The sequence below is a fragment of the Chlorocebus sabaeus genome, chromosome 11, assembly GCF_047675955.1.
Source record: "Chlorocebus sabaeus isolate Y175 chromosome 11, mChlSab1.0.hap1, whole genome shotgun sequence".
NCBI lineage: Eukaryota > Metazoa > Chordata > Mammalia > Primates > Cercopithecidae > Chlorocebus > Chlorocebus sabaeus.
In genome coordinates this window covers 52,145,879-52,169,060 of record NC_132914.1, presented here as the reverse complement: position 1 = coordinate 52,169,060, position 23,182 = coordinate 52,145,879, and the positions used below count along the sequence as shown (strand labels likewise).

The 23,182-nt window shown below is 41.0% G+C and overlaps 1 protein-coding gene across 1 annotated transcript in view; it reads right to left on the bottom strand.

The window, feature by feature from the left end:
• The window catches only part of NCKAP1L (NCK associated protein 1 like), a 48,076-nt gene extending 30,397 nt beyond the window's left edge, over positions 1-17,679 (bottom strand). The window contains exons 1-9 of the mRNA XM_008003522.3: positions 17,499-17,679; positions 15,900-16,010; positions 14,421-14,513; positions 7,006-7,062; positions 6,387-6,529; positions 5,194-5,284; positions 4,968-5,105; positions 2,806-2,854; positions 2,552-2,708 (exon numbers count right to left, since the gene is read on the bottom strand). Of these exons, the coding sequence (XP_008001713.2) occupies positions 2,552-2,708; positions 2,806-2,854; positions 4,968-5,105; positions 5,194-5,284; positions 6,387-6,529; positions 7,006-7,062; positions 14,421-14,513; positions 15,900-16,010; positions 17,499-17,600 (941 nt within the window). The 5' untranslated portion in view covers positions 17,601-17,679. The remainder of the gene's footprint in view (positions 1-2,551; positions 2,709-2,805; positions 2,855-4,967; positions 5,106-5,193; positions 5,285-6,386; positions 6,530-7,005; positions 7,063-14,420; positions 14,514-15,899; positions 16,011-17,498) is intronic.
• Between the last annotated feature and the right edge of the window lie 5,503 nt (positions 17,680-23,182).

Sequence of the window (23,182 nt, the reverse complement as noted above, 5' to 3'; positions counted from 1 at the left end):
CAGAGCTAGACTCTGTCTCAAAAAAAAAAAAAAAAAAAAAAAAAAATTGAAATGTACATACCCTTTACTCCAGCAATTCCACTTCTAAGAATTTACCCTATAGAAATATTCACAGATTCAAGTCCAGGCATGGTGGCTCATGCCTGTAATCCCAGCACTTTGGGAGGCCGAGGTGGGTGATCACCTGAGATCAGGAGTTCGAGACCAGCCTGGCCAACATGGTAAAACCCCGTCTCTACTAAAAATACAAAAAATTAGCCAGTGGTGGCACATGCTTGTAATCCCAGCTACTCGGGAGGCTGAAACAGGAGAAATGCTTGAACCCGGGAGGTGGAGGTTACAGTGAACCGAGATGGCACCATTGCATTCCAGCCTGGACAACAAGGGCAAAACTCAAGTTTCAAAAAAAAAAAGAGAAAAGAAAAGAAAAGAAAAAATATTCACAGATTCACAAAGATATATGTCTAAGAATGTTCATTTAGCATTGTTTATAATGATTTTTTTAAATGGAAACAGTGTAAATATCCATCAATAGAGGATTGGGTAAATAAATTATGTTAAAACCACATAACATAATATTATTCAACTGTTAAAAATAGTAAGTCTCTATAGACTGATATTCAAAGATATCCAAAACATAGAAAGTTTTTTTAAGCAAACCATAGAACATAATGTCGAGTGTGGATCCACTGCTTTTTAAAAATTACTTTCATAAGGTTGAAAATACATGCCACCTTTATGTGTTTATACACACACACACATGCGCACACACACACACACACATCTGGAAGATGCACATCAAACTATTCTGGGAGGTGATAGTGTAGCCAACTTCCACTTTGCACTTTTTACATTTCTGGATGTTTTATTTGCAACCAGAAAAAAATATTGGTATTTTGACCCTTTCCTTAATCCCACTCCTTCTCATTTTACCTCTCTCTATTCTTCCCTTTACAGTCAAACTTTGAAAGAGTTGTTTATTAAATTCCATACCTCTCACTTGCTCCTAAACTCACTGCAGCCCAGCTTTCAACTTCACCACTCAAGTTGTTCACAAGATGGGCACTAACACCATCTTTATAGCCAAATCCAATGAACATTTTCTTTGTTGGCTTCTCTTTTCCCTCTTCTTTTCAATATCTCCCACTGATTCCTCTGGCCCTTAAATATCACCGTACACAGAGGTTTATCCCATTCTGTTCTCACTCCGCATGTGCTCCTGAGTAATCTCAACTACTCTCCTGCTTTGATTACCAACTCACCAATCTTTATCTGAATCCAGACGTCACTCCCAAGTTCCAGAATCATAAAGTAGAAGGCCTAACACATCTATCTTCAGTGTCCCACAGACACTTCAAAGTCAACCTGTTAAAAACTAACCACGCAATCTTTCCCCCACAAACTTGCTTTTATCACATGCTCTCTTATCTTAAGGAATGCCAGATATCCATGCCAGAAACCTTGACATCATCCTCAATTCCTCCTAATTTACTTAATTAATCTCTGCCTCTAGTTTTGCCCATGTAATTTCTTTTCTTCCATGCAGCCAGTAAAATGCAGATATGATCATGTCACTCCCCTGTCTGAAATCACTCAATAGCTCCCCATCCTCTTTGGGATGGATTCGAACTCCATAGCAAAGCATACAACATCCTAATTTACCTCTCCAAATTCATCTCTCAACATCTTCATTTTTATAACCCAGCTGCCCATGCACTGAACTACATGAACTTCTCAAAACTTGCCATGCTCTTTGTTGCCTCAAAAATCTTGATAATTTCTCTGCCTACAATATCTTTCTTTGCCTCAAGCAGCTCCCCTACCTTTTTACCCAATACGCAGGCACACACACACAATTACACATACACACACACAGACACACACACACTCTCTCTCTCTCTCTCTCTTCAACTGTTTAGCCCTTCAGATCTACCTGTCTCCAGTTTCTTCCAGATCCTGAAAGGCCAGTTTAAGTGTCCTTCTAAATGCTTCCACAGTACTTTGGTTTACACATTATAATCTCTTACTCTATCAAACAATTTGTTTATTTTCTACCAATTTATAGATTCCTCGAGAGCAGAAACTGTCTTTGTTTTTCTTTAATAAGCTCATAGCACTTACAATGTACCAGGAACTTTTCCACCTGCTTTACAAATAATAACCCTTTTATTCTTCATAACAACCCTATGAGGTAGGCCATAGGGAGGTACTACTGTTATCCACATTTTATAGATGAGGAAATTGAGGTAATGGCATGGGAAATTTGAGCAACTTGCCCAAGGCCACACAACTAGTGGTAGAGCCTGAATTCAAACCCAAGCAATCTGGTTTCAGAGTCTATGCTCTTAACCTCCATGTTATGTTATTCATTATTGTATCTCTAAAACCCAGTGAAGCAATTAGCTAATAGTAGGTATTTAATCTATGTTTCTTCAATAGTTAGAATTAATCGTTACCACCAGTATCTGGGAACACTTGTGGAGACTGAAAAGGATGTTGGGGGTGCTAAAAACTATTCAAGGAAGATCAGTTTGGCTCTTGTGTGTCTCACCCTTTCAAACTGCTAAACAGGTCCTCAGTGACTTTGTGCACCTGCAGCACATCCTCACGGATGAGGGTGATGTACAGGGAGCCCTGCAGACACAGCTTCCACAGCTTCTGGCACTGGCTGTTGGAGTTGAGGCACCCATGACAAAGAAGAAACCCAACTGAAGGTGGGAAAACAGTGCAGAGGAAGACTTTTAGAACCTGTTCTTCATGTAACTTGCTGCTTCATCCACTGCCACCTAATCCCACTAAACTTACTGATGATCCAGCGCTCCATGACTTCCACAGACAGATACTCACAGGCCATCTGTGAGAAGAGAAGCAAACATGATCAGTTATTTAACCTGGCCTTCCTCTAAAGGAGAAAGGACAAGCTAGAATCTGAGTATCAAAACTAACTTTTGGCCAGGGGTGGTGGCTAACGCCTTTAATCTCAACACTTTGGGAGGCAGGGGCAGGAGGATAGCTTGAGGCCAGGAGTTCAAGACCAGCCTGGGCAACACAGTGTGACCTTGTCTCTACAAAAAATTGAAAAATTAGCCAGACATGGTGGTGTGCACCTGTAGTCCTAGGTACACAGGAGGCAGAGATAGGAGGATATCTTGAACCCAGGAGGTCAAGGCTGCAGTGAGCTGTGATTGTACCACTGCACTCCAGTCTAGGCAACAGAGCAAAACCCTATCTCTAAAATTTTTTTTTAACTAACTTTTATTTTACCAGACTAGTTTAGGGCACATTGATAAACCAATAGCGGGGAAGCCTGCCAATAATGGAGGTGATGAGGCACTGGAGGTGGAGTGAGGGAAAAACAATACTGTTGAGAAAAGAAAGAGGAACTTGGGCTGGAAGTCAGAACAAGCAAAAGGTTTGACATAACTTATCTTCAACAGTTAGATATTTTTAATAACAATAAAATGAGGAGAGCAAGACTCAAAAACCTTCTCATGATTTCTCCCTGTGATGAATAATCCTTTGGATTATTTTACTGCTTAAAGTGTAAATCACTCGTTTGGCACTTATCACTAATTATGTACCATCAGTTGTATTTTTATGACTACATGGCATGTATTCCCTACCAGACTATAAGTTCTTTGAGGGAAGAACTTTGAGCCCACAGTCATCAGACAAAAACATCTATTAATTAATTGATTCCTGGCCAGGCACAGTGGCTCACACACATAATCCCAGCACTTTGGCAGGCTGAGGCAGGAGGATCACTTGAGCCCAGGAGTTCGAGACCAGCCTGTGCAATATAGTGATACCTCGTCTCCACAAAAAAATAAATAGTCTGGGCGCGGTGGCTCACGCCTGTAATCCCAGCACTTTGGGAGGCCAAGGCACACGGATCACTTGATGTCGGGAGTTCAAGACCAGACTGGCCAACATGGTGAAACCCTGTCTCTACTAAAGACACACGCCAAAAAAAATTAGCCAGGTGTGGGGGTGTGTACCTGTAGTCCAAGCTACTTGAGAGGCAGAGACAGGAGAATCGCTTGAACCAGGATGGGGAGGTTGCAGTGAGCCAAGATCGTGCTACCGCACTCCAGCCTGGGTGACAGAGTGAGACTCTGTCTCAAAAATAAAAATTAAATTAAATAAACAAAAATAAAGAAAATTAGGCTGGGCGCAGTGGCTCAAGTCTGTAATCCCAGCACTTTGGGAGGCCAAGATCACGAGGTCAGGAGATCAAGACCATCCTGGCTAACACGGTGAAACCCCGTCTCTACTAAAAAATACAAAAAATTAGCCGGGCGTGGTGGCAGGCGCCTGTAGTCCCAGCTACTCAGGAGGCTGAGGCAGGAGAATGGCGTGAACCCAGGAGGCGGAGCTTGCAGTGAGCTGAGATCCGGCCATTGCACTCCAGCCTGGGCGACAGAGCGAGACTCCGTCTCAGAAAAAAAACAAAACACAAAATTGGCCAACCATGGTGGCACACACCTGTAGTCCCAGCTACTCAGGAGGCTGAAGTGGGAGGATCACTTGAGCCCAGGAGGTGGAGGCTGCAGTAAGAAGTGATCATGCCAGTGTACTCCAGCCTGGGTGACAGAGTAAGACACTGTCTCAAAAAAATAAAAATAAGTTAATTGATTCCTAAAATCAAGTTGCTGCCAGGCTTAATAGGTGCCTAATGACTCTGTTTCATCCATTCATTCATTCTATGAATATATACTAAATTCCTTCTATGGGCAGGCTGACTGCTTATAGATCACTTTTGTTAAACCACTAACCCTGATCCAAACAAAAGCCCCAAACCAACCATGATTTTTTTAGCTACAAGAAGTGCTCAACTTAGAGACATATCCTAGAAGAAGACTAAAACATTTTTGAGTCCTGATGTTTTCGGAAAGAAGTATCCTCTACAGAGATGACAGCCTTGGCAAAGAGAATGCTTCCACTAACAAAAGGAAAAGGGCACTCACTGTATCTGAATTGGCAGGGTTAATCATGGCTGGGGGATTGCTGATGAGGCTGAGAAGTTGGGCACTGCGCCACTGCTCAGCCCCCTGGTTCCTTCGGACAAAGAGGAAATGCAAAGAGAGGAGGGCTCCACTCACAGCCTGTGGGGAAAAGCAAATGAAACTTTAGCGGCAATGATGAGGACAATGTACTTCCGCCTGAGGAATTCTGCACTCTCAGGGAACTTGCCTTTGTGTGAGGCCCAAACTCTTCTGTCAGCTTCTTCAGAGGGTGGTCATACTCCAAGACCATCTGACCCAGACGGGCAAAACTGGGGTCACTAGAAGAAAGCACAACTCTTATGTTTGCATGTAAGATAAAGATATGTGCATAGGCTGGCACTCCCCACCACCTCCAAAGATATACATACTAAACTGTAAATTACATATAAAGATAACCCACTCCAGGCTCAGGTGTACTAAGCTATGGCTAAATAGAACCATTTCATTTTGGGCAGGCCCATGAAATTTTCTTCCTTATAAGCACCAAAAATAGGGTTGGACACATGATAGGTACTCTATAAATCTGTTAATTCGTTCAAAATCAAGTAATATGCCTAGATCCAAATCGTTATACAACCCAAAAGGATATATAAATATCCAAAGCTAACGGGTAAGGCATGTGTCTAGGTATCCACGTAGGCACGTGGGAATGCACATCATCATAGAATGATGTGCTACGACCCACTCTGATCCCTCTAGTCTTCATGTTTTCAGCCCTTAAATACTTATATTTGCACTAATGGAGGGGGACAGAACTGCAGACAATTCACAATCCATTTATATGTGGCTTCAAATGTATTATCATGCATTAGTTACTTCTAATGGATTTACTTCACTAGTATTATTCCTACCAACACTAAAAATAATTTTCTTTGCCTTTTGTAATAACCTGAAAATCAGAGTAGAAGCCAGTTCAGGATTAAAACTTGTTCAGAGATGATGCAAATTGGATAATCCACTAGCAGATATTCAAGAATTAACCACAGTTGTCTCTCAGTATAGGCAGGGAGATTGGTTCCAAGACTCCCACGTATGCCAATATCGCGTGCATACTGAAGTCTCGCAGTCAGTCCTGCAGACCCACACCATTTGAAAAATCAGCCCTCTGTATAGGTGGATTTCACATCCCACCAACACTACATTTTCAATCCATGTTTGGCTGAAAAAAAATCCATGTATAAAGTGGACCCGTGTAGTTCAAACCCACGTTGTTTCAGAGTCAACTGAATATGTAAAAGCATACCTTATTTTGCCTGGGTCAATGTAGATTATAGGTTCTCATATAAGAAATCATGGCATCGATTTTCTTTGCATGAGGGACTCTCTACATCATAGCACCATGTGTGAGACTCTTCATACAATATTATCCCCTTTACTCACCCATGCCCATGCAGCATCTCATGGGCACAATTGTACATGCCAATGAGTATCCGTCGATCTTCAATCCGTGACAGAAGTAAAATGACTGAGGTGTAAGTCACAATCAAGTCCAGGTAACTCCGAGTGAAATCAAAGTTGAGATTCTACAAGGAAAATACATAGGAACCCAAGGACTGCATGGCCAATCAACCTGGAGCTCCTTCTTTCCCCAACCACTCTGGACCGTGCTCAACAGATTCTGAGTAAATCTATTTAGAAGTAGGAACTGACAGGATTGAAAAGAAGAATAAGAAAATTGGAACAAAATCAGGTGCTAAAAGTGAGCTAAAGATACAGGGAGGCCAGGAAATAACGTAGCTTTTAGGAGAAAGAAAAGGTGAAGAAGGTTCTTATGTAATTTTTTAATTAATTAAATCACATTGCTGATCTGCTTAACATGTAAATACATTTTCACTTCAGTACTTCTTTTACAAAACAATTACAGTCCTGAGAAGGAATAAACAAAACAGCCATCCTTCCAGTCCCTTCCCACCCCATCCTGCGACTAGACCTAGACCTCCCAACCTAGACCTGGCCTTTTCTTTGACTCTACAATAGAAGAGATTGCAAAGGATCTTACGATATCAAAATGGCATTGGCAGGCATCAATGGTATTGAGAAGTTCATATACATGATCCTGGGGGTAGAAATGAAGACAAGAATTAATAAAAATCAAAGAGAAGGTGACGTACTACCAGAACTTGAGGGAATGGGACCTCTCCCTTAGAGGTCCTAGAAAGCCACCAAGTAACAGAGGAAAGTCACTGTCAAAAAGAGAGAGGAAGTTCCTCCTTAATAAGCCACCAGCGGGCCCCTATCAGCTACACTGCCAAATGCCTACATTTCCACAGGCATAACTATTTTATTACGCACGCTCTTCCTGAGCTTATCATCCCTGTGCCCCATTCCTCCAAATTAAAAAAGGTTGCAAAATGTAGATTATGTAATAGGTAGCTTCAAAAATGCCAAAAATCAAACCATTTGTATTGACAAACCACAAAGTGAATCTGTTTCTGGATTCTATCTCCTGTTCTCAGGAGTTAATCATTAACAGATGCGAATACTATCCAATTTTCCATGAGTTTCTATTTACTGACAGTTCACATGTGTGAGGTACTTACTAGGTAATTTGCATATACTTCATTTAACTCTCATTCTAGTATGATAGGGATTCTTTTCCTTTTCACACGTAATTTTACCTAAATTAATATGCACTTTTATTGCAGACACATCTTTCCCCGAACATCAGCACCCACCCTCCATCCTACAGAACGCCCAAGAAACCACTTTAACAACAAAAAAAATATTATTTTTCTTATAATATTTTCTTATTATTCTCCCTATTTATATAATACTATTAGATTAAAAAAGGAAAAGGAGTGAGAGAGAGACAGGTTTTTTGGTCATTATTTGTGTTACAAAATTGAGATAATATTATGCCCTGCTTGTCATTTTGCTTTGCTCATTCACTCCTACTTGCCAAAAGTCCTCAGAGTCATCTCCTAGAGCATGAATGCATTCTTTTTCATAGCTGCATAATAGCCCATGGTATACTACAATTCATTCAGCCTTTCTCCCACTGATTCGTTTTGTTCCCAGTTCCTAGCCTTATCCACTGAATATTGGTAGTTTCATTTCTAAAAAAGTAAAATTGATAGATTAAGGAATATATATACACACACACACACACACACACACACACACACATTTTTTAATATGTTGCCAAAAGATTTGAACAGGCACTTAACACCATAAAAAAAAAATGAAGCCAAGTATGGTGGTTCACACCTGTAATCCCAGCATTTTGGAAGGCTGAGGCGGGAGGATCACTTGAGACCAGGAGTTCAAGAAAGCCTGGTCAACAGGACAAAACCCCATCTCTACTACAAAAAAAAAAAAAAAAATTAGCTGGGTGTGGTGGCACACGCCTGTAATCACAGCCACTCAAAAGGCTGAGGCATGAGAATTGTTTGACCCTGGGAGGCAGAGGTTGCAGTAAGCTGAGAGGTAGAGGTTGCAGTGAACTGAGATCATGCCACTGCACTCCAGCCTGGGTGACAGAGCGAGATTCTGTCTAAAAAAATATATATATATATATGTATATATATAAAATAAGCACATGAAAAGATGCTCAATGATATTAGCCATTGGGGAAATACAAATTTAAACCACAATAAGATACCATGACACACCCACTGGAATAGCTAAAATTTAAGTCTAATAATAGCAAGTGCTGATGAGAATATAGAGAAACTGAAGCTCTCATATATTACTGGTGGGAGGATAAAATGGAACAACTCTGAAAAAAAGTTTGGCGATTTCTTATAAAATTAAATATACTCTTACCATATGATTCAGCAATTCAACTACTAGATTTACCCAAGTGAAATAAAAAATATGTCCCCACAGAGATTTGTACTTGAAAGTTTGTAGCAACTTATGCATAATGGCCAAAAACTAGAAACAACCCAAATGTCTATCAACAGGTAAATGGATAAATCGCACCCATACAATGGAATAGTTCTCAGCAAAAAGTGGGACTGAGGCCGGGCACTGTGGCTCATGCCTGTAATCCCAGCACTTTGGGAGGCCAAGGTGGGTGGATCACCTGAGATGAGGAGTTCGAGACCAGCCTGACCAACATGGAGAAACCCCATCTCTACTAAAAATACAAAATTAGCCGGGTGTGGTGGTACATTCCTGTAATCCCAGCTACTTGGGAGGCTGAGGCAGGAGACTCCCTTCAACCCGGGAGGCAGAGGTTGCAGTGACCCAAGGTCATGCCATTACACTCCAGCCCGGGCAACAAGAGCAAAACTCTGTCTCAAAAAAAAAAAAAAAGTGAGGGCAGGAGGACCGAATCAGTGATACGTGCAACAACATAGATCAATCTCAGAAACATTATGCTGAGTGAAAGGAGCCAGACACAAAAGAATATATGCTGTATAGATTCCATTTATTTGAACTGCTAGAAAAGAAAAGTCTATTCTAGAAAGTAGATCAGTGGTTGCCTGGGGCCAGGAGTGAAGGGTAGGGATTGCCTGAAAAAAAAAAAAAAAAAAGGCACAAGGAACCTTTGGAGTGATAGAAATATTAAATACTTTGTAGTGGTGGTTACACAGGCATATACATTTGTCAAAATGTATTAAAATCTGTAGGAAAAGTGTTTCTTACTTATCTTCCCAAAAAAGACTGTGTCTAAATTAACAGATAAGGAAACCAAGGACAAAAGCAGTTAAGGAACTTGCCTACGACCACAGAGCTAGTAAGGAATGGTATTAGAACTTGAACGCAGAGCTTTTGATTTTCCCTGTATGCTACATGACTTCTGTTTAGGTCTATACTTCCTCATTTGCTAGGAATGCCTTTCTACAACTCTAGCCTAATCGAATTCCAGTGGAATATAGCTGAAATTCACTTTCAGCCACTCACGTGACCAATGTCACTAAGCAGGTCTTATTCTCTAAAGACAAGAATCAGAAGGGAACAGAAATAACATGTGTTGGTCTATTGCCTTACTATATGCTAAACACCAAGCTAGATGTTGTCCATGCATTATCTCATTTAATTCTCACAGACGCCTCCCATAGTAAATCTTATTTTCCCATTTTATAGATAAGGAAACTGGAATTTAAAGAGTTTCTTATCTAAAGTCATACCGTTTGTAAGTGGTAAAGCTGAGATCTGAAACCAAGTCTGTCTAATACAGTGCCTACTTAACAGTGCATCATACTTCAATGTCCCTATTTCCCCTCCTTTCCTAAACAAGCCATACCAAACACCTTGGGCTCAGAACTTTATTTACAACTGCAGCAACCAGGTGTTCTAAAATCTCCTTTGCCCTTCAACTTTTCCCAGTAAGAGACTTTTTTATGTGCTTCCAACATTCTTCCCACTGCCTTCACCAGCGCCTACCCTCTTCCTAACCACTACTCTCAATTCCACAATGAATACTCTCAGACCTGACCCTCCTTCATACATACATTACGGTCCTTCTTGTCCTCACTTCTCTTCACTATGTGATCTACTGAATATCCTGGATTTGCTTCCTAGGGTAGGCACAGAACACATTAATCTTGTATCATCTGAAAAAATACTGTAACACCACCACAAGCTTGGGTTGCTCAGAGGGCTAAAATTTGCATTATTTCTTGAATACATAAATAATATATGTTTATTGTAGAAACACTAAAAAATACCGACAAGTTTAATTTTAATTTGTTTTTTTAAACTATAATCCCACTGATCAGGAATTCCGATCTTCTTTATGTGCATATTTACCTATGTAAATATACATTTTAGGGACATCTTACATCTGTCTTAAACTGTACTGCAATTTGCTTTTACATTAAACAACGTAAGATGAACATTTTCTATACAAATTCATATAAAAAATATATTATCAGCTGGGTGTGGTGGCGAGTGCCTATAATCCTAGCACTTTGGGAGGCCAGGTGGATCATTTGAGGTCAGGAGTTCGAGGCCAGCTTGGCCAACATGGTGAGACCCCCCCCCCATCTCTACTAAAAATACAAAAATTAACCGGGCATGGTGGCATGTGCTTGTAATCCCAGCTACTCAGGAGGCTGAGGCAGGAGACTCAGAAGGCAGAGGCAACAGTGAGCCGAGATTGCGCCACTGTACTCCAGCCTGGGCAACAGAGTGAGACTTCGCCTCGAAAAAAAAAAAGAAAAGAAAAAATATATATGTATGTATATGTGTGTGTGTATATATATATGTGTGTGTGTGTGTGTGTATATATATATGTGTGTGTGTGTGTGTGTATATATGTATACTTCAACAGCTACAGAATATTCATTTGTGGGTACATACTCTAAACATTTAACCAAACCTTTATTTATTGGATATATCAATTATCACATTGTAATTATCATAAATAATGCAATGGAGTATATTCTCATACATATGTCTTTTTTATTTCCCCAAGAAAAAATTCTGTTTCCTTATGACAAATTTCTGAAGGTAAAATTGCTACATTAATTTTTAAAATTTTAAAAATATCTTATCAATTTTTCTTTCAAAAACATCATATTAAATAATATTTTTGTTTATAAAAATAATACATGCTCATTGTTTAAAATTTGAATAAAATATCATTCATGTAGTATTGCTACCAAAAACTGTTAACAATAAGACAAATTCAAATTGAAGGATATTCTCAAAAAATAACTAGCCCAGACTCTTCAAAAGGGTCAGTGTCATATGAGACAAAGGCCAGAAATCATTTTAGATTACAAAAGGAGACATAACTAAATCCAATGTATTATCCTTGAGATAACTGGAGAAATGTGAATATAGGCTGTATATTAGTTTGGGTGGGGTTTTTTTTTTTGTTTTGAGACAAAGTCTCACTCTGTCACCCAGGCTGGAGTACAATGGCTGATGGCACAATCATGGCTCACTACAACCTTGACCTCCCAGGTTCAAGCAATTCTCCTGCCTCAGCTTCCTAAGCAGCTGGGACTACAGGCACTCACTACCACGCCCAGCTAATTTTTTTTTTTTGGTGTAGATGGAGTTTCACCATGTTGCCCAGGCTGGTCTCAAACTCCTGGGCTCAAGCGATTCATCCCCGTCAGCCTCCCAACATGTTGGGATTACAGGCGTGAGCCACAGCACCCAGCCACAATGTTATATTTCCTGAGTATGATAATTATATTAGGGTTGGGTAAGAAAATATTCTTGCTCTTAGCAGATGTATGCTTAAGTATTTGGGAAAGGAAATGTCATGATGTATGCAGCTAACTCAAATAGCTCATTAAAAAATAGAGAAGGATAAGAAAATGTGGCAAAATACTAACAATTAGGAGATCCAGGAGAAGAGTATAACAATACTCATTGTACTATTCTAGAAATTTTACAGTAGGTTTGTAATAAAATATTGTGGAAAATACTTGAAATTTTTAAAGCTCAAATAATGCAAAGATACATAGCTTATACAGATTGAGCTTCCCTAATCTGAAAATCCAAAATGCTTCAAAATCTGAAACCTGTTAAGCATCAACATGACACTCAAAGGAAATGTTCATTGAAACATTTCAAATTTCAGACTTTGAGATTAGGGATGCTGAACTGCTTAATGCAAATATTCTGAAATCTGAAAACATACGAAATCCAAAACACTTCTGTTCTCAAGAATTTTCCATAAGGAATACTCAACCTGTATAGAGAACTCCTAAATCTCAACACACACACAAAATCCAATTCAAAAATGGTCAAAGAATGAAACAGACATTTCTTCAAAGAAGATATATAAATGGCCAATAAGCCCATGAAAAATGCTCATTATCACTAATTATTAGCAAAAATTCAAATAAAAACTTAGATGAGATAATACCTCACACCCATTGGGATGGCTACTCTCAAAAAAATGAAATAACGATTGTTGGTGAGGATGTGGAGGAAGTATAGCCCTTATGCACTGTTGGTGAGAATGTAAAACAGTACAGCCACTATGGAAAACAGTATAGCACTTCCTCAAAAAGTTAAAAATAGGCCAGCACTTTCCAGCCTTTGGAGGCCGAGGTGGGTGGATAGCTTGAGCCCAGGAGTTTGAGACCACCCTGGCCAACATGGGGATACCCCATCTCTACAAAAAAATACAAAAAATTAGCCAGGTGTGGTGGCATGTGCCTTTAGCCCCAGCTACTCAAGAGGCTGAGGTGGGAGGATCACCTGAGCCCAGGAGGTCGAGGCAGCAGTGAGCCGTGATTGCACCACTATACTCCAGCCTGGGCAACAGAGTGAGACCCTATCTCAAAAAAAAAAAAAAGTTAATAATAGAATTATTATATTATCCAGCATTTCCACTTCCGTGTGTATAACTGAAAGTATTGAAAGCAGGGTTTTGAAGATATATTTGTACACCCATGTTCATAGCAGCATCATTTACAATAGCTAAAACTTGGAAGCAAACTAAGTGTTCATCAATATATGATCAGATAAGCAAAATGTAGTATAATCATACAATGGAATATTATTTAGCTTAAAAAGGAAATTCTACAATATGCTACAACAAAGATGAACCTGAAGGACATTATACTAATGAAATAAGCCAGTCACAAAAACACAAATGCTTTATGATTCTACTTACATAAGGTACTTAGAATAGTCAAAATCACAGAAACAAAGTAGAACTGTGATGGGAAGGGGCGGGAGAGAAAGGGAAATGGGGAATTATTGCATAAAGGGTAGAGAGTTTCAGGTTTACAAGGTGAAAAGATGGTTGCACAACATTATTAATATACTTAATACTACTGAACTATATACTTAAAAATGGTTAAGATGATAAATTTTATATGATGTGTATTTTACCACAATTTTTTTTTTTTTTTCTTTGAGACGGAGTCTCGCTCTGTCGCCCAGGCTGGAGTGCAGTGGCCGGGTCTCAGCTCACAGCAAGCTCCGCCTCCCGGGTTTACGTCATTCTCCTGCCTCAGCCTCCCGAGTAGCTGGGACTACAGGTGCCCGCCACCAGGCCCGGCTAGTTTTTCTGTATTTTTTTAGTAGAGACGGGGTTTCACCATGTTAGCCAGGATGGTCTCGATGTCCTGACCTCGTGATCCGCCCGTCTCGGCCTCCTAAAGTGCTGGGATTACAGACTTGAGCCACCGCACCCGGCCCACAATTTTTAAAATAGAAAAAAACATGCATAGCTTAGTAAATTGAAGCCAGTCATAATCCCCAAAGGTAGTTATTTTTAACAATTTAATGTAAAATATTCCAGATCTTTCCTAGGTATTTACTAAATACATATATACATACTCTTTTAAAATAGAAATGTGATGTATCATATACTATTTTATCATATACTAAATTTGCTTTCATTTAACAATACAACTTAGATATCTTTCCACATCAGTACATCTCTCCCATTTTTTCAAGAACTTGTTTTAAGCAAATACATGAACATGTAAAGAAAGAATAGCCTCTGAAAGACCTTGCCTATGTTGGAAAGGGCTCAAGAGCGCTCACCCGAAATTCCATAACATCCACAAATGACTGGTAGTAGTTGGTGAGGAATCTAATTATCTCGGCTTTTTCACGATGTACTGGTCCTAAATGTTGCTGAGAGAAACATAAAACAAAACAATATTAAAAATGCAAAATAAGAAGACAATTGATCCAAGTAACTCAAGAAGAACAGTGGTTATACCTAAAACATTCTTAAAGAGGGTTGAGGTCGGGCACAGTGGCTCACGCCTGTAATCCCAGCACTTTGGGAGGCTGAGGCAGGCAGATCACCTGAGATCAGGAATTCAAGACCAGCCTGGCCAACATGGTGAAACCCCATCTCTACTAAAAATACAAAAATTAGCTGGGCGTGGTGGCAGGCACCTGTAATCCCAGCTACTCGAGAGGCTGAGGCAGAAGAATCACTTGAACCTAGGAAGCAGAGGTTGCAGTGAGCCGAGATTGCACTACTGCACTCCAGCCGGGTGACAGAGCGAGACTCCATATCAAAAAAAAAAGAAAGAAAGGAAAGAAAAGAAAAGAAAAAGAAAGAGGGTTGAAATATACTGACAGAGGAAGTTAGAAACTCTTCAATGCTCTGAAGGTCTTTAAACAAAAGAGATTGTCTGTCTAGGTAGAATGGTTGCATGTGATCCTGACTAGATATAGAGGGCTAAATGAGAGGAAATTTTAAGGACCCTTTCAGATGAACAGATATACTATTTATATCAAAGTCAAAAGAAACAGAATGCAAAGATGCTACAAAGATGGGTGAGAAATCTAGGGTTAACATTTAAAAAGGGAAAAGTAGAGCTATCCCGTTAGATGCATAAATCTAAGACAAACAGCAAGGAAACAACGAGTGGGAAACAGAAACAATAAAATACATGTACCCTGCTGGGCTGATAGAGTTGTCTTCTACAAAAACAATGTTTTCTCGTGACTCTTGCAAAGGAAAGGGGGTGATGGTTTGCTCCAGCTTACCCTGGAAGAATCCCATCTAATCTCAAAATTCTCCAGACCTAAAGCTCTACAACAACCTGAAGCCCTGTGGTTGAGCCTTGGAAAACCATTAATGAAAAGACTACTCTGGCCGGGCGCGGTGGCTCACGCCTGTAATCCCAGCACTTTGGGAGGCCAAGGAGGGCGGATCACGAGGTCAGAAGATCGAGACCATCCTGGCTGACACGGTGAAACCCCGTCTCTAATTTAAAAAAACACAAAAAGTTAGCCGGACGCGGTGGGAGGCACCTGTAGTCTCAGCTACTCGGGAGGCTGAGGCAGGAGAATGGCGTGAACCCGGCAGGCGGAGCTCGCAGTGAGCCGAGATTGCGCCACCGCACTCCAGTCTGGGCAACAGAGCGAGACTCCGTCTCAAAAAAAAAAAAAAAAGACTACTCTGTCCCCTGCCAAGTTTGAAGAGAGGCATCAAAGAGGAGAATTACAGCCATTCAAGTAGAGAGTTACTTCAGAGAAAGGAGAGAAGGACCAAATTCTCACCGTGCTGTTTCGGACATCTATGTTAGGAAATTTCTTGTTGATATACTTGAGAGATGGTTCCATGGACTTTTCCAGTAGGAAAGGTGGCTTGGATTTGGGGTCTGAGCAAGTCTGCAGAGAGAAACCGTACTATATTTCAACCCTTTCTCCTCCTCCTCAGAAACATACCTCTTCTTGCAACATTCATTCTCATAATCTGTCTTAGGAAAAGGCAACCTAGGAATCAATTTAAAAAGCATGAAAGGCTGGGCACAGTGGCTCACACCTGTAATCCCAGCACTTTGGGAGGCCAAGGTGGGCGGATCATAAGGTCAGGAGTTCGAGACCAGCCTGGTCAACATGGTGAAACCCTGTCTCTACTAAAAATACAAAAATTAGCTGGGCGTGGTGGCACACGCCTGTAGTCCCACGTACTCGGGAGGCTGAGGCAGGAGAATCGCTTGAACCCGGGAGGCGGAGGTTGCAATGAACCAAGATCATGCCACTGTACTCTAGCCTGGGCGACAGAGGGAGACTTTGATAAATAAATAAATAAATATATACATACATACATACATAAACAAATAAATAAAAATAAAAAGCATGAGAGTAGGTCAAGAAAAAAGTCCAAGACATTACGCCAAGTATGTAAGAACTTAATAACAACCTGGGCATTTTGTCTTGATGGGTAGAGTTTAATGTCTGCTTGGCCCCAGTACAAAGAGGAAGCTGTTTCCCCGCCCCTCAACTGAAACCGGAAGGAACGAGAAAAGCAGCTGCTCAGGAGTTAGACTTTGTACAAGATTCAGTGTCACAGTTTTGTTCACTGAGTAAGTATCTTATCCCAAGGGGCATTTACCAGATTCATGACAACAGAGAAACCATGTTCCTGGTGATGTGTTTTATTACAAAAGACACAAAACTCCCTCCCCCAAAGTCCCCTATTTTGTATGCCAGGAACTCCCCATAAACACCCCTGTCTTTATCTCTTTACTTTCTATGGTTTGCCCAGCCCCTGGCCCACCTCTTGTCACCAGCTTCTTTCAATTCCTCAGTTCCTATTCTAAAACACATACACACACACACACACACACACACACACACACACACACAACCACCGCAGCATGAACTACCCCAGGAGCATCTCAGAAGACACCTACCCTTTTTAATCTAAATATCTAATTATCTTTTTTTTTTTCCTTTTAGGGAAATACTTCCACAGAAAAGTTTTTGCCAGAGACCCAGCTTCAGATCTTTTCAGAGTGTAGAGGATCAGCAATAAATAATAAAACCCAGAAGGCTGGACCCCAGACCTTTATCCAAGTTGCTCGGAACACAACTGTTGTTTCCCCATCCCCACCCTCACCCCCATCCCCAGAGGAAAGCAGATGCCGTCACTGGGGTGAGAATCATACCTAGAAAGGGGAAGCCTTGAAAAGAAGCCTCCACTTCTGCCTTCCTGAACTGGCAGGCCTATATAATCTGAGTGATTATGTAGATTATAGTCAGTGGAAAAGCAGTGGAAAAAGAGGGGAGTCTAACCGCTGCACCTGCCTCCTCACAGTTCCCCGCCATATTATTGTTGGAATAATCAGGACTGGTCCCATTGTTCATGCTTACCTTCTTGATGTTATACATACGGATGAGAACCCCCTGACCGCGATCATTCAAGATAGTGAGTTTCTCTGCTAATTTATGCTGGTAAGCAGATGTCAAAGACATGATGGCCACTAAGAGAGAGGAGCACCAGACAGCAACGTCTGATCTCCCCAAACACTTTCAGCTTAGGTGGTGACACCCTCTGGGCAGAGGGACCCAGCGTGGTTGGTGCGCTGGTCTTCTGTTTCCTCTGCAATTGGCTCATGGGTGAAATCAGTCATTATGGCTCACAGGCCCTGAGAGCCTTCTTGTGCTTCCTCTTGCACACTCAGCAGGGGAGACTTCCTCTTTCTGGCTGTGCAGCACTTTTGGTAAGGCTATGAAGTGGGTGGAGCTGAGAAGAAGGACAAGCTTTCAAGACTCTTCACAGACTGGCACCAACCTTTTAGGTCTTATGCCCCCATAGGTGTCCTAGACAAAGCTCTACACCAGGCTGGGCGTGGTGGCTTATAGCTGTAATCCCAGCACTTTGGGAGGACAAGGTGGGAGGATCCCTTGAGCTCAAGAGTTCCAGACCAGCCTGGGCAACATAGCAAGACCCCATTTCTATAAAAAAAATAAAAAATAAAAAGCTTTATGCTAGACAAACAAGTATCTACCACCCTACCCCTGTACACCTCTATATTTTCGCTCTTTTATATCCAAGAATGCCTATGAACCTTCGGCCTCATCATCTTTTAGTACCCAGATCAAATCCCATCTTCTCCTAAAGACCCCATCAATGTCAAATATTGTATTACATTTTATATTGTCAAATACATATATTCCTTGTTATATTTTTATAGTGTATGTTGTATCTCCACCAACTATAGCATAAGCTCCTTAATGACAGGAATTATATCTAATCCTTTTTTTGTCTTTTTTTTTTTTTTTTTTTGAGACAGAGTTCTGCTCTTATTGCCCAGGCTAGAGTACAATGGCGCGATCTCTGCTTACTACAACCCCCACCTCCCGGATTCAAGCAATTCTCCAGTCTCAGTCTCTTGAGTAGCTGGGGTTACAGGCGCCCACCACCACACCTCGCTAATTTTTGTATTTTTAGTAGACACGGGGCTTCACCGTGTTGGCCAGGCTGCTCTCGAACCCCTGACCTCAGATGATTCGCCCGCCACAGCCTCCCAAAATGCTGGGATTACAGGCATGAGCCACCACACCCAGCCTCTAATACTTTTTTATATTCCCCACAATGCTCTACTTCAGTGCATTGTACTTCTACAGTACATAGTAATTCTCAAGAAGTACATGGCAATTCTCAAAATGTGATCCAGCAGCATCAGCATCACCTGGAAACTTGTTAGAGATGCAAATTCTTAGGACCCGCCCCAGACCACTGAATCCAAAATTCCGGGGTGGGTCCAGGCACTCTGTGGTTTAATAAACCCTCCAGGTGATTCCAATGCACTCTCAAGTTTGAGAACCAGTGCTCTAGTACCCTGGTATTTATGGGTGCTTGAGAAACAGACTAATCCCTGTCCTCTGAGATTAGCATTGATAGGTAGGTGAGTCTGTTGTGGGGCCTAGAAGTCTGTACTTATATAAGCACTGTTGTAGGAGGTTTTGTTACAAATATTCCATGCTGAAAAACGCTGATCTAGAACAACACCTCTTGGACACAGTAGTCACTCAATAATTATTCTGGTTTATTTGTTGAATTATTAAGACTAAATTAGGAAATAGGCCCCATGAAGAAGAACCAAATTAATCAAGATTCAAAAGAGAAAATTAGTAATCACCCTTAAATCTTAGAGACTTGAATGAATTTTAGCATTAAAATATTCTTGCCATTCCAATGAGGCCTTAACTCCATAACTCAAGGAAATTTTCAACTCATTTCAACTTTCTTTCAAGACACAAAGCAAAAGGTCCTAGGAAAAATTATAAATCAAAAAGCATTCTCTTCATTTCCACCACCTTGCCAATTCCTTTTCTCGTGTTTTCAATCATTCCCATTTTCCATATCCAGAGTTCCCACTGTCCCAATAAATTCTAGGGAGTGGGAGAAGAGAGACAAGGCTGATCAGCACTATTACTTAAGAAGTTGGGCCAGGTGAAGTGGCTCATTCTTATAATCCCAGCACTTTGGGAAGCAAAGGAGGAAGGATTGCTTGAAGCCAGGAGTTCAAGACCAGCCCGGGCAACATTGTGAGACCTTCCCCCACCCCTCTGCAGATAAAATAAAATAAAATAGCCTGGGTTGGTGGAACATGCCTGTAGTCCCAGCTCCTCAGGAGGCGGAGGTGGGAGGGTCACTTGAGCCCAGGAGTTCAACACTGCCCTCCAGCCTGGTCGATAGAGTAAGATTCTGTCTCTAAATAAATAAATTTTAAAAGGCAAGAAAGAAAAAGATACTTGAGTACTATGTTCACTACTTGGGCATGGGTGATGGGTTCATTAGAAGCCCAAACCTCAGCATCACACAATATACCCATGTAACAAACCTACACGTGTATCCCCTGAATCTAAATGTTTTTTAATTTTAAAAAGAAACTTAACATCCATGCTCCAAAGAGAATGTATTTTTAAAAGAAGCAGCAAGATGGCAACACTTAATGCATGAAATTTCAAATACCTCTAAGGTAGAATTTGCATTTTAGGAATACAGAATCTGCCTTCCATTTTATTTACTAGATTGGGTCCCTAGAAAGCTGTGGGCTCGAGGTAATGTGATATTGGTCATGAAGATTTGAATCACCTGCTTTTATCAAAGAAACCCAGATTTTACTAAAGCAATTTGTAGGATTTCTACTGGTCTTTTACCTTTACCAAGGAGAATATGGAGCAAGCAATAAGAGGCCAACATCTAGGAAGCTTAGCAGCAGCATGGCACCAGTCTTCGTGAGGTTAGTATAATTCTATCTCTATCAGCTCTTTCTCACTTGCATTTCTTTTTTTTTTTTTTTTTTTTTTTTTTTTTTTTTTTTTTTTCCTGAGACAAGCTCTCACTCTGTTGCCCAGGCTGGAGTGCAGTGGCATTATCATGGCTCACTGCAGCCTTGACCTCCCAGGCTCAAGAGATCCTCTTACTTCAGCCTCCTGAGTAGCTGGGACTTCAGGTACAGGCCACCATGTCTGGCTAATTTTTGTATTTTTTGAGAGCCACCTCACTTGAATTTCTTGTCTTTATCATGAAAATGTGGTTGAAGACTCTCCATCCCAAGCCAATCTTGTTTTCTGATCCTTAATAGATACTCCCCAACTTGATGGGAACCATCTTCTCAGCCTGCTGTGAATGTGCTATGTTCATGTCTGCCTCTCTGACTTCACTTATGCATGCTTTCCTTCTTGCTTACCCAAATCCTAGTCAATCTTCAGGATCTAGCTCAATAGCCCCAAGTCTAGGTTTTGCCGAACTCCCACAACACTTGGTCTATACCACATACTTTATATCTAAATCAGGCTGTCCTTAACTTCCCATTTCATATAACACTGCCTAGCCAGCTGAACCAAAAGATTGTTGAAACCTGGAAACACTTATTCCCCTGTACTTAGTATATGAGAAAAGCCTACACTTTGTTATCAGACAGAATATGGCTCAAGTGTAGTTGAGTACAGTGGGCTGAGCCTTATGATTCAGTGACCAAGAGCCCAGGTTCTGGAACCAGATATCTTGAGTTCACATCCTATTTATCCTGTCCGTAAAATAAAGATGATATCGATAATACTTCCTATTTCACGGAACTATTGTGCGTATTTTAAAAGTTATAAACTAGTTACTTACTCTGTACATGTAAAGCATTTGAAGTACTATAAGCACTCAAGCTGACATGTATTACCTCGATTAATATTAACAATGCTAAACACTTACTAGCTTTGTAACTTTAGCTATCTATCACCACTGAGTTGTTTCCTAATCTATAAAATGGTGGTAATCCCTCATACAATTGTGGAACTGATGAAATAATATGGCATATGCAAACATTTGGTTCAAGACCTGCTACATTGGATTAGGAATGTCAACAGTAAAGTAAAATTTTGATCTTTGAGTGTGTAGTGAGCTTGTTACGTCACTTTCTGTGGATTCTATTTGACACTCATAAACAGAAACTCTAGGTTTAAAAATGGAACTAGGCACAGTGGCTCACACCTATAACCCCAGCACTTTGGGAGGCTGAGGCAGGCAGATGGCTTGAGCCCGGGAGTTCAAGACCAACCTGGGCAACATGGTGAATCTCCATCCCTACAAAAAATACAAAAATTAGCCGGGCGTGGTGGCACACACCTGTAGTCCCAGCTACTCGGGAGGCTGTGGCAGAAGGATTGCTTGAGCCCAGGAGGTTGAGGCTACAGTGAGTTGTGATTGCACCATTGCACTCCAGCCTGAAAGACAAAGCAAAACCCTGTCTCAAAAAAAATTTTTCTGCCAGGTACGGTGGCTCACGCCTGTAATCCTAGCACTTTGGGAGACCGAGGTGGGCGGATTACCTGAGGTCAGGAGTTCAAGACCAGCTGGCTAGCATGGAGAAACCCCATTTCTACTAAAAATACAAAGAAATAGCCGGGTGTGGTGGCACACACCTGTAATCCCAGCTACTCGGGAGGCTGAGGCAGGAGAATCACTTGAACCCGGGAGGCAGAGGTTGCAGTGAGCTGAGATCATGCCATTGCACCCCAGCTTGGGCAACAAGAACAAAACTCCATCTCAAAAAAAAAAAAAAAAAAACTAATGGAACTAACTATGCCAACTGGTAGTCTTTAGAGAAACTTATTGGAAAGATTATTCAGCAGTTTCTCCAATAAACTGGAGGAACCCTTCTAAAGGTATTTAATTACTCCCAAAGTACGGCCTGGTAGCCCTAGCTGCAAAGTAGAATCCCTTGTAGAACTCTTTTTTTTTTTTTTTTTTTTTTTTTTTTTTTAAATAGAGACAGGGTCTTGCTCTGATGCTCAGGATGGAGTGCAATTGTGTCATGATAGCTCACTGCAGCTTTGAACTCCTGGGCTCAAGTGATTCTCCTGCCTCAGCCTCCCATGTAGCTGGGACTACAGGCATACATCACCACACCAGGATAATTTTTTAAATTTTTTTTGTAGAGATGGAGATCTCACTACCTTACCCAAGCTGGTCTCAAAATTCTTGCCTCAAGCAATCTGTCTACCTTGGCCTCCCAAAGTGCTAGAATTATAGGTGTGAGCCACTGTGCCAGACCTGTGGAACTCTTTTAAAGCCACAGTTAGCCAGAGCCCATTATTGAAGATTCTGATCCAGTAGTTTTGGAGTGGGACCAAAGGATCTGTCACTTTAAAACTACTCAGTGATTCTCATGAACAATCAGGATTGAGAGCCATTTCTCTACAACTTAACTATGACATCAAAAATTTCCGAACCTCTGAGAAGTCATAGAACATACGGTGGGAAGACAGGAATTGAGTAACTTGAATGGAAAGTTGATTCACATCACTGGACTAAAAGGTACTGTGCTTTCCCTCTCCTCAAACTCCAGCTATTTGTCTTATTTTGTCTTACCAAAGGATTGTCTTCCGCTTCGACTCACACTTGCCTTCAGATTCTTGACAGACATTGCTTCAAGAATAAGGTAGGTCTCAAGATCCTTTAGGCTAGGTTTAAATGTCAAGGTGGCACCAAGGTTGGGAATACTTTGGCCATGTCTAACATATATCAAACCAAATGGTCTTAGCCTCCATTC